The sequence below is a fragment of the Panonychus citri genome, unplaced genomic scaffold, assembly GCF_014898815.1.
Source record: "Panonychus citri isolate SS breed McGregor unplaced genomic scaffold, ASM1489881v1 Contig00138, whole genome shotgun sequence".
In the NCBI taxonomy this organism is placed as follows: domain Eukaryota; kingdom Metazoa; phylum Arthropoda; class Arachnida; order Trombidiformes; family Tetranychidae; genus Panonychus; species Panonychus citri.
Genome location: NW_026515543.1, coordinates 4,043,510 through 4,054,794, shown reverse-complemented (window position 1 = coordinate 4,054,794; position 11,285 = coordinate 4,043,510). Strand labels below are relative to the sequence as shown.

Below are 11,285 nucleotides of genomic sequence, written 5' to 3'. Positions count from 1 at the left end.
ATAAGTTTTACTTTGATTACGTTCTGGTATCTTGATTAATTGTCTGTTTATCATTAGCCCTGAAAACTTGACCAAGTTAATTAATCGAAAGAAAAAAAAAACTTTCTCATTGAAATAATTTCACTTTGAAATTTTTTCAACGATATCATTTTTTACCATCAAATCAACTGAATCAATTTTACGATTAACAATCAAGTTAATCAATGTTTCCAGGCAATGGTTAACCTTTTTTTAAAGGGATCTCCTGACCATCAAATTTGATTGTTGATAATCAATGTAATTAATATGAAATTAATATCAAATTAACATTTACTTTTTTTGTGAGTTACAATTACTCAGGTAAGTGACTTAAAATTTTTGCTGTTTAATTAACTAATTGTCAAGGTAAGTGTAACTTTTGATTTTTTACATATTCAATTAATTGTAATTAAGTGCATAAATACTGGTAACCAAATGATTTATTTAACTATCTAAAAGATAAACAACAATTAAAATTACTTTATGAGTTTATAACAAGGTAACAATCAGCAAAATCAATCATTTTTTTGTTAATTAGTTAATTTGATTGTTAGTGCACTAATTGTATCACCTGAAAAGTGAATCACAATTAAACTAATTGTTTAAGTTTCCTAGAGGTAACCAACTTTCAATCAATGATGATGATAATCAACCTTGATAGTCAATCAATCAAAAACAAAAAGCAAAGTAACAATAACAATTAAATTAAATTGTTACAATTAAATAATCATGTTAAATTGTACAACTTGTAGTTAATTTCACAATCAATATCAAAGTATAAACAATTAAACATTTCTAATCATTAATAATATAAACATTGGTCAGTAAATTTTTTTTTAATTAACTTGTAATCAATAATAGGAAAAGTTAATTGTGTTGTTTTGTTTTTTTAATCATCTCACTAAACTGTTATGTTAATCAAAATTGTATTGATTAATTCAGGTTGATATTGACAATATAAAGGTGAATTAAATTGCCTCAAGTTTAGGAAACCAAAGACAAAAATCAATAAATTGTCAAGGTTATTGTCAAGTTAACAATCAACTGATACACTTTAACATTGATATTATTATTACATCAACATTTATGGTTCACCTTAAATTGTATAATAATAATTTAATTTGATTACAATGGTCCGTGTTTAGTTGATTGTGGTAATAATTATTTTCCAATATATTTATATCCTGGTATTTGGTTGATTGTGTAAATTGATTAGGTCAGAAAAAAGTTAATTATTACAATTTCATAGTTGGTTAAGTTTAAATGTCATCACCAAGAGTTAATCAGTTTTCAAGTAATGGAAACTGTTTTGTCAAATCAATTACAATTTGATTAAATTTTTTGCCTTCATCGGTAACTTTTTATTTTAACTTTTTCAAGTAATTAAGGTTTAACTGCAATTACAATTAGTTAAAAACAATAACAATTGCGAATTTGATATTATTATTTAATTAAGTGATAAACAATTTTCTGTATATTATTATTAATTGATTAGTTTAATTGTTAAGTGTTTATTTGTTACCAGTTGGTCCTACGGTTGGAAATTTATTCTCGTCCCATGTTAGGTTAATGGTTTGTCCAGTTCGAGCCGATTTCTCAGCGGCTTCGGACACAATGTAACTGGCTAATGCTTGGTAATCTTTAATTGTACATTCTTCAGTTCCCTTGACGCAATTAATAAAATGCTCCAATTCGGTGGCATAAGAAACGGCGTATCGAGAGACGAAAGAGTAAAGAATTGGGGTTTGTGACGATTGATTATTGTTTTCGCCGACCACACCGTTAGCACGGAGGTTGTCACCTGAAAGCATACCTTTTGGACCGAACACTTCGATTCGTTGATCGTAACCATAGGGTGAGTTTCGATCAAGATCAATCATACCAATAGCACCAGAGGGAAAGGTTAACATAATTGCAACGGAATCATGATCGTCAATGGCTCTAATATCGTCAGAAAATGCAAGACCGGTGCAACTTACTCGAATTGGATATTCACCAGTTTGCCAGAGTAACATGTCGATATCGTGAACGGCACAATCGTGGTAAATACCGCCAGATGTTGCGAGGTATTCAATTGTAGGTCGAGGTGAATCTCGAGCGCAGCTTTTGATTACATGGATTTGTCCAACTTCACCAGCAGCGATTCGTTGGCGGATATTGTTGAATGTAGGGTCGAATCGCCGATTGAAAGCGGTCAATAGGACAACACCCTTTTCTTTAGCTAAAGCGTAACAAGCTTCCATACCTTGGTAATTAGAGGCAAGAGGTTTCTCACAGAGGACATTTTTACCAGCTCGAAGAGCGCCCATTAGGATATCGAAATGGGTTTGAGTGGGAGTACCAATGATAACGGCATCAACGGTGGGATCATTGAAAACGATTTCCCCACTGGTGGAGACGATGAATTTAACATCATCTAGATTCCATTTAGCTTTGATGTAAGCACATCGCTCGCTCGAAGGTTCAACACAGTAAACAAGTTTAACTCGAGGGTTCGAGTAAATTTTGTCCAAGTGAATTAAACCAATTCGTCCCAAACCAAAAAGAGCAACTCGAATCGGCTTATCAGAAGGCTTAGCACCGGTAAAGTTTTGCCAAGCTGATAATTGTTCCTCGTATCTAACGGTAATTAGGATAAATTAGTTAATTGTTAAGGTCAAATGTTGAACAAAAACTTGAAAAGGATAAAAAAAATATTGACAAATGATGAAAATGGAAAACGAAAAAAAAATAAATAAAATCAACTTACTTTTTGTAAGCTAAATCGTGAGCCATTTTGTTTGATTGTTAATTTGGTCGATTGAAACTGCAGAGAATCAAGGGATTAAGAGCCAACGGATTATGTGATGAGATTTTCACTTTTTACCTTTCATTTTATAGTAAACTCTAGTTTATCATCTTGTCTATCATCAACATTATCTTCCCCTGTTGTTTGTTACCTTTTTTCTGGGTTCCATTTGCACCTCACAACATCTGATTAAGATAAGCAATTGATAGAAGCCAATTAATCAGATTGTGTAAAATCAGCGACCTTGGTGATTTATTAATCATCTCAAAAGTGTATCGTGGCAAAACAGTTATAATCTAATCATATTCCCTTAATGATTCAGCTTTGATTATGAAAAAAAAAACTCGAGACTTGACAACAAAAAATGCGATTAACATCAAGAGTCTAAAGTCAACAGGTAATCTCGAAATTAAATCAGCAATTTATCAATTACCTGGAGAAGACAATGAATTATTACGATGAATTAATCTCACAATTAGTAAGTAATTGTTGTTAAATTGTCTTATCTTACTACACGAGATTTCCAAGGAGAAAATGGTGATGCACTTTCTACACGAGACTTTTTCATCAATTAATCCAATTAAAGATTTGCACCTCAATCCAATCTAAAAGTGACCTAATTGTTGTCGCTACTTGATTGATCCAGATCGTGTACGAAAATGACAAAGTTAATTAACTGATTGATGAGCAATTAATCGGGTTGAATCTTTGTAATGAAAGTGATTCCCATTTGTGATCTCAAACGGTGGCTTATGTTTTCTGTTAATTCAATCCAATTGTTTTTATCTCAATATTCACCTGAAGATAATCATCAACTGAAAAACGATTGTTGTGATGAAATAAAAAGAGAAGAGGCAACGAGAAATAATAAGAGGCCATTAACAATTGTTTATCTTTTCATCGTCAATGATAAATTTGAAGAGATCCAGAGAATTGGCTAATAAACCTTAACAATTAGCGAGTCCGCATTGACATTGGAATCATTTTTGAAGAGGTCTCCTAGCGGGGTTTGAGTTCTGTTGAGAGATCAGGTAGAAAATCCAGTTCCAACTTGATTACCATTTAGAATTAAATTAAAAAGAAACAAACACCATAGAGAAGAGAAAAAAATAAAATAAAAGATACAAAGAGAAGACGATTAATGATTAAAATCAATCATAATTAATCAATTAAAATATGTAAACAAAGACCAACAAAATTGGACTATAACATATAAGGAATAGGATTTTTCTAGAAGGACAAAAAAGCCAACAAAACAATAACGTTACGTATTTACATAAGTATTGTCATTGTTACATTGTCAGATATTTAGATGATCATCTTCAGGGTCCTAAAAGTTACAGTAATTAGATTGAATTTAATTTAAGGTAAACAATTAATACAATTTAAAAACAATCACTTACCTGTTGTTTTAATTTGTCAATCAATGGGATTGAAAAAAAAAGCTTTCAAATGTTAATGACAATTTTAGTTGTTACTTTTTCTTTTGTTAGCAAATCACTTGAATATCCATTTGTGATGAAGAAATGATGTTACAATTATCTGCAATTAGAGTAGATGAAAAAAAAATTAATTCAATCGGAAGAGAAAATTAGAAAACAATTAAGAAAGATAATTAATTCTGATTGAATGAGGAAAAGATTCTGACCAAATGATGACATTAGATTTTCCCGCTCAAAGAGCAAGAGTTAAGGTTACCCAATGAGAGGCTTTTGTTTCCTGAGGTTTTTTTTTGATTTAATTGTTTACAATTTGATTCTTAATTGTGATTATATTTGAAACTTCAACTTTAACTCAGTTTAATTGTGATTTTTCATGGTAAACCCAATTCTTAGGTTGTCTTCATTTCCCTAATCCTCTTTAAAAGTGTTCATCTTTTTTTTTTCTGCTTCTGAGTTACCGAGGATAATTAATAAGCTTAATGTTTATTAAAAGGTGAGTTTGTTTTTTAGTCTTAAATTGATCAATAAATTGAACTAATTTGTGATTTCTTTATTTTTTTTCTTCTTCCTTCTTCTTATTCTGATTTGACCAGGTACATTTTTACAGTAAGATTGTTTGATTCACCAAATTAAAAGCAAGATTTCGATTGATGATGGTAAAGAAAATGAGAGAACAGAAAAAAAAATTGAACAACTCAATCTAAATTAACGGGTTTTATTATCATTGCCTCACAAAAGTGTTAACTTTATATCTTCAACTGTACACTTAATCATGTTCATCTTTATGTTATTAAGGACAATTTTACTTCAATTTAATCTTCATCATCTACATCATGATGATCATCAGTGATAAAAATCAGACAACAACAACAGTAACATTCATTTCGCTGTTTCCTATCTTATCCTATCTCTCTTTTTGGCAAATCAAATTAACTAACTAAAGTACCCACACTCGAGGAGATAATATAATAAAAGAAAAGAAAAAAGATCAACAAAAAAGAAGAGACCATCATCGTGAATACAGAAACACATATCAACTTCGCTGTTATCTTAAATTCGCCGTCATTACTTTGATTGTTTTGACTACAATCAACTTTTTTCTTCATCTTCTATCGGTAACAAATGATTGAATGAGAGAAAAGATTTCGCTCAAGATGAAATTGGTATCAACAATGTTAGAAATGAGTCCTTTCATTTTGCTTTATTATCACCAAAACCTTCAACATCATCTCTCTCTTTCTCTCTCTCTCTCTTCCGGATAAAATTAAGGATTCAATTAACAACTTTAATTGAGACATTGATGTAGTGATTTTTTATTCAAACAAAAACAACAACAATCATCAACATGCTCTCTTTGGACACATCAAGTAACAGTTTTAATTTGGATTGGTTTTGATCTTAACATAACAGATAACAGAAACAATGTAACTGTTGACAACAAACTTAACTAGAGTAACCTCAAAAAAAGACACTAAAGAAAACAGGAGAACCCAAATTAACCAGAAAAACAACAAAAGACCAAACAATGGACTCACCAGAACAAAAATCAACAATAACGATACTTAATTACCCTGTAAAGTAATCAAACGCTATGTTTATTCAATGAAACAAACGATAGCTTCCAATAAGTAGTAATGTATATGTGTGTTTATATATTTTACTTGGAATTGGATTCTGATGCCTGGTGATGGGTTGATAACATGATGACATGTTGATATAAATTCATGAAAGTAATCACCAATAGAGAGAGAGAGAGAGAAAGGTCAGCATAATGAATATTAAACAGAAATAACGGAAAAAAGCACAAACTTGTTAGTATGTTTACTATTTTCTTCAACTTCGCCCCTTTAGTGGTCAACTTGCATTTCCATCTTGACTTTTTCTCCGTTATCTTGATGTTGAAATCGATTCTAATTTTCTCTTTCTTCTATTACAGGTAACAAAAAATAGAGAAAAGTAATTGAGTTTTCTCTCTTTTCCGTTAACCCTGAAAACTATTTGGTAAAAGAAGAAGACAAGTTGTGGTCACACTTGAATGAAATGAAAACTCGTAATTTGTGTTAATAAATTATCTTAAATTGGCCTGATTTCGAGAGGAGAAAGCGACCAAAAAGCAACGGAGGGCTAAATAAGGAGAGGAAAGAGAAATAGAGGGAACCCAAAATTTTGGAGAGAAAAAAAGAAGATGAAGAAAAAAAGGAAAAAGATGAACGGATCATTCCATCTTCCTTTTAATATTCCAACACCTTGACCTTTTCCAGTAAAAGGTTGTTGTCCGATTTATCCCTACATCAACAACCGGCCTACTGACCTGGAGACTTGAGCCTCTCTTTGAATCTTTTTCTCTCTCTCTTTCTCTTGTTCATCTCCCTCAGCCATGTTCCGATTCAAGTGGCTTATCAACTCTACCCCTGGCTCTTCATCTCTTTCTTTTTTCTTCATCATGTTTACCTCTTACAGGGTTAACTGACCTTACTCTCCCTCTCACCAATCTCTCTAACCCGCTCTCTCTCTCTCTCTCTCCCTCATTGATGATGGTGATAAACAAGAATAAGTCTCATCATGAACACAGGCGAGAGCGTGAGATGATTAAGAGTAAAGATGGAAGAAAAAAAGACTTCGTTCTACTCTTTCAGCCTGAAACCTTTTTGTGGGAAAATCGTTTGTTGAATCTTCATAAAGTTGAATAGGTCGACGGGAAAAGTGAGCAAGAAGAAAAAGAGAATTTAAATTGTTCCAAAATGATGGGTGGTAACTCAACGAACCTTTGATTTATCAATACTATTCATTCATTGGAATCATCGTTTTACTCAATTAATTTTTTGTTCTCTTCTTTTTTTCCAATTTCACTCTCTAAACAGTTACTCCATTTTTCCCCTTTAAATCATGAAATCCTTTTGATTGTTCACACACACACACACAGTTAATCAAAATCTCGTTCTTATTGTAAATTACTAGTGTGATTTAGTTAATTGTTTACCTTTTAACTCTTGTTACCTGCTGTTAATTAACGCTGATGGTCAGTGTCATAGTGAGATAACTTTGAGATTTCAATTGTCTTTTAATTCAATTGGCAAGGGAATTACTAGTAAATAGTAATAGAGTAAATAACCAATGATTAACTGATTAATTGTTAAATTCTCACGATTCAATCTCATCTATCACCCATTTTACAATCAGGAAATGATTAATTTTCGTTGAGAAATCAACGTTTAAAGGGTTTACCTGGCCATCAACTGATGATAATCAAGTGTATTGGTTAACAAATTAAATTATTCCCACTTGACTAACTATTAATTTACTGAATTGTTATCAAGGTGATTCAAGGAGGTTTTAGTTGTGATTCATTGATATTAACTTCAAGTCTGATTTAATTAAGGTCAATAAATTTTTTTCTGCTTCCACTCGCTCTTTCATATGGATTGTATTGTGATTATTTTTCTCATTCAATTTAATCATGTTTTCCATTCTTGTTAGTTGATGATTAAATCTTGTTTACCTTTCAATTTCAATGTTGCTTTTTTACAAAGAAACTTTTGAAACAATTTATCACTTTTTTCGTTAAAGTTAATTGAGTAGCTAAAGTTGATTAGCTACAAATTGTTAACATCAAAGTCAGGTTAATATTGAAAGTGATGAGTTTAATTAAAGCTCAACTTTTCAGATTAACTGTGATGATTTAACATATTAGTTTAACAATTGAACATCGATTGAATTTGTGTAAGAAAAATGATCAACAATTGATGTATGAGATACATGAGTATATATAATTTTCGGCTCCTTTGGATTACTTTAGTTGCCATTTTGTTTCTTTGGGTCAATTTTTTGGTTCTGATTTGGTTTTGGCTTTTGTCCACCGAAATTACCAATCAACCTCTCGAAGGGTTATGAATTTCGAGAGTACAAATGCCAACATGATCGTGGCAATTACGAAACAAGCAGCGAATATGTAAAATGTTTCCTCGTCAAAAACGTCCACAAAATAGGGCATATTGGCCTCTAGTTTATGGAAAATTTCCAACACCGCTTGATATGATCGTCGAGCCATTTTCAGGAGATTATTTCGTACATTTAATGGAAAGAAGAAGAATGAAAATTGAAATTTAAGTGACTAGATTAGCGAATGTTTCAATGATCAAGTTTCACTTGTCTCTCACATATTCTCCCAATTGAGATTCGAAAAACATTAATCAGATTTTGTCATCACGAATGGATACAAATTGTTTTCTTTTCTGAATAGAGAAAATCGGACAATTAGCCCAAAACGAATGTACCATCCATGAATTATAAGCGATTAACAAAAAATTAGGTTGAAGATTTTCAAGATAAATGAGATTGGATCAACAACTATTCAACTTGTAGCCAAAATGGTTTACTAAATTGAAAGATTAAAAAAGGACCGGAAGATAAAGAAGAGACAAAAAGAGAAGCGAAAAAAATATATTAACAATACGAAATCAAATAATTACAGTAAATTAATTACTTACTTATAAGGCATCAATTAGAAAATCGGAAATCCATTTAATTTGGAATCAATTACAAACATAAACAAAACATTTCGAGTAGAACAAAAAAAAACTCGTACTCTTTGAGTCTAAATAAAAAAGAAAGAACTTGAATTATTGTTCCTACACCATTAGATATTGTTCACAATTAAAATTACAAAAGAAATTAAAGTAAATTCACTCAATTTGATTAGTTAATTGCGACCAAGATGAATGTAAACAAACCAGAGAAAATGAGAAAACCTATGAGAATAAATTCTATGCTTTTTATGCTTTTATGCTTTTAGAATGAAGAAAAAGCATAACATGTGCTCTCTTTTCCTCTTCTCTTTGCAACTTGACCATAAATGTTTTGGTAAATTTGCTCTTGTTAATTAACTTGTTCTTAATTGTTTCTCTTGTTATTAATTGATTTTCTATTAATTTACAGTTAAAGGTAAGTTTAATATTCGATTTATTCATTTAATTCCATCTGAATGGTTTTGATTCTCTGGGTTTCACTGAGTTTATGTTTTGACATTTTTCCCTATATTGAATCATTTGGTTTTCTAATTACCCGACATGTTATTGATTTAATTTCATCGCCATTTTGTTTTTATTTTGATTTATTCTAATTTAGGTAAAATATTATGCGTCGATCATTAGCTCATCTTCGCCTATTAAATAGGTTTGTCTCACCATCGGTATCTCATCAACATTATGCTACTAAAATTATTTTAAGTCGACTGGTTCCTTCATCTCATTCACCATGTTTTGGAATTCAGTTAGACTTAATCATGGGATTGTCTCTTTATCATCAGCACCAGCATCTTCTGATTCGAAAAGTCCAGTCTTGATGGAATCATCAAATGATGAATTTGCTAAAAGAGATAAAGAGATCAAGGAAACTGCTTATTATGAAGAGGAAATAACTGTTGAAGGGATTGATGCACCAGCTCCGTTTTTACAATTCAACGATTACGAATGGCCAAGTAAGATTAAGGCTTATATCGATAGGAAAGGCTTCGTTCATCCAACTGGTATTCAAGGACAAGCTTTACCGGTAGCGTTAGAAGGTAAAGATCTTGTTGGAATTGCGAGAACTGGATCGGGTAAAACAATAGCTTTCCTTTTACCAGCTATTGTTCATATATTAAATTCAAATTCCGGAGGAAATTATATTGGACCTCGTGTATTGGTTTTAGCTCCTACTCGTGAATTGGCCCAACAAACGGCTGCAGTTTGTTCTGAAATTGGTTACAATTCAGTCTGTCTTTTTGGCGGTTCCTCTCGACTGGTACAACAAAAAGCCATCTCACACAGTAATCCTTTGATTATCGTTGGTACTCCTGGACGAATAATTGATTTCATCGAATCAAAATGGTTGGATCCTTCAGATGTTTCATATCTTGTTTTAGATGAAGCCGATCGAATGTTAGACCTTGGCTTTGAACCACAAGTTCGACGGATTATTAGCAGTTTACCTCAAGATAGACAAACTCTCATGTGGTCAGCAACTTGGCCACAAGAAATTCAAGAACTTGCTTCAGAATTTCTTAGAGATTATGTTATGATAACCGCTGGTTCAAAAGATTTACGTGCTAATCCAAATATTGTACAAGAAGTTGTTTTCTGTGAAAATTATGACAAATCGAATCGATTACTTGGACTGGTTGAAAATATTATCAATGAATATGGACAAAAAGCGAAAATTCTAATTTTTTGCCAAACCAAACGACGTGTTGACATTTTCGCCAATCTATTAAACTCTAAACGTTTCTATGCTCTCGGAATTCATGGTGACAAATCACAGGCCGCTCGTGAAGGTATTCTTCAAAGTTTCCGACGAGGACAACGTCAAATTCTGGTTGCCACTGATGTCGCCTCAAGAGGATTAGATGTCGATGATATAACCCATGTAATTAACGTTGACATGCCCAATGTCGTAGAAGATTATGTCCATCGGGTGGGTCGAACTGCTCGACAAGGAAAGAAAGGTTTCTCTTACACTTTCTTCACCTCTGAAGATGGTTTATTAGCCAGCGATATGGTGAAAGTCTTGAAACAAGCCGATGTTCATATTGACGATAGAATATTAGAATTGGCCAATTCAACTAAAAATTATATTCGAAATGTTAGAAAGCGAGGAGTAGCACCAAATAGACGAGACGATTATGATAATTATAATGATAACAGAAACCGGAATCGTGGTCCCTCCCGAAATCGTTGGTGAGATCAATGAAAACGACCATTTTGTAACTACAAAGAAAAAGATGGAATCAACAATTAGTCATCTCAATCATTCTAGTAATCAACTGTTCTTGTGACTTTTTGCATACTTACTTTAAATTGTATTGCAAGGAATCAATTTAGTTACTCTTTTTAGAGATAATTACAGTTTGTAAGACTATATTTTCAAACCGATTGTAAATAAACTCTACATTAAACACAAGAATCGAAAATCTTTTTTTCGATAATTTATTTGGTCAATTGTACGATAAGAAGCAGAACTTTCTGAACAGAATGTCATCTAGTGTTGAAGAAGAAATTTTC

The 11,285-nt window shown here is 31.8% G+C and overlaps 2 protein-coding genes and 2 long non-coding RNA genes across 5 annotated transcripts; 2 read left to right on the top strand and 2 right to left on the bottom strand.

The window, feature by feature from the left end:
* Positions 1–1,339: 1,339 nt before the first annotated feature.
* LOC128393864 (myo-inositol 2-dehydrogenase-like) lies at positions 1,340–3,179 on the bottom strand. The gene is made up of 2 exons (XM_053354100.1): positions 2,768–3,179; positions 1,340–2,637 (listed from the first exon to the last, which is right to left on the bottom strand). The coding sequence occupies exons 1-2, from the start codon at positions 2,791–2,793 to the stop codon at positions 1,530–1,532; spliced, it is 1,134 nt and encodes a 377-aa protein (XP_053210075.1). The 5' UTR covers positions 2,794–3,179; the 3' UTR covers positions 1,340–1,529.
* Positions 3,180–4,293: 1,114 nt separating this feature from the next.
* On the top strand, positions 4,294–7,743 carry LOC128393866 (uncharacterized). Of its 2 annotated transcripts, none has more exons than XR_008326280.1 (3): positions 4,294–4,741; positions 4,842–6,063; positions 6,185–7,743. It is a non-coding gene; the product is annotated as an uncharacterized LOC128393866 (long non-coding RNA). The 2 variants fall into 2 exon arrangements; XR_008326279.1 differs by having other exon boundaries at positions 4,842–6,059; positions 6,185–7,742.
* A 552-nt stretch (positions 7,744–8,295) lies between these two features.
* Positions 8,296–8,959, bottom strand: LOC128393865 (uncharacterized). Its single transcript, XR_008326278.1, has 2 exons — positions 8,736–8,959; positions 8,296–8,623 (listed from the first exon to the last, which is right to left on the bottom strand). It is a non-coding gene; the product is annotated as an uncharacterized LOC128393865 (long non-coding RNA).
* An 84-nt stretch (positions 8,960–9,043) lies between these two features.
* LOC128393863 (probable ATP-dependent RNA helicase DDX5) lies at positions 9,044–11,194 on the top strand. The gene is made up of 2 exons (XM_053354099.1): positions 9,044–9,189; positions 9,373–11,194. Exon 2 carries the CDS (start codon positions 9,502–9,504, stop codon positions 10,963–10,965), a length of 1,464 nt encoding a protein of 487 aa, XP_053210074.1. The 5' UTR covers positions 9,044–9,189; positions 9,373–9,501; the 3' UTR covers positions 10,966–11,194.
* Positions 11,195–11,285: the final 91 nt, after the last annotated feature.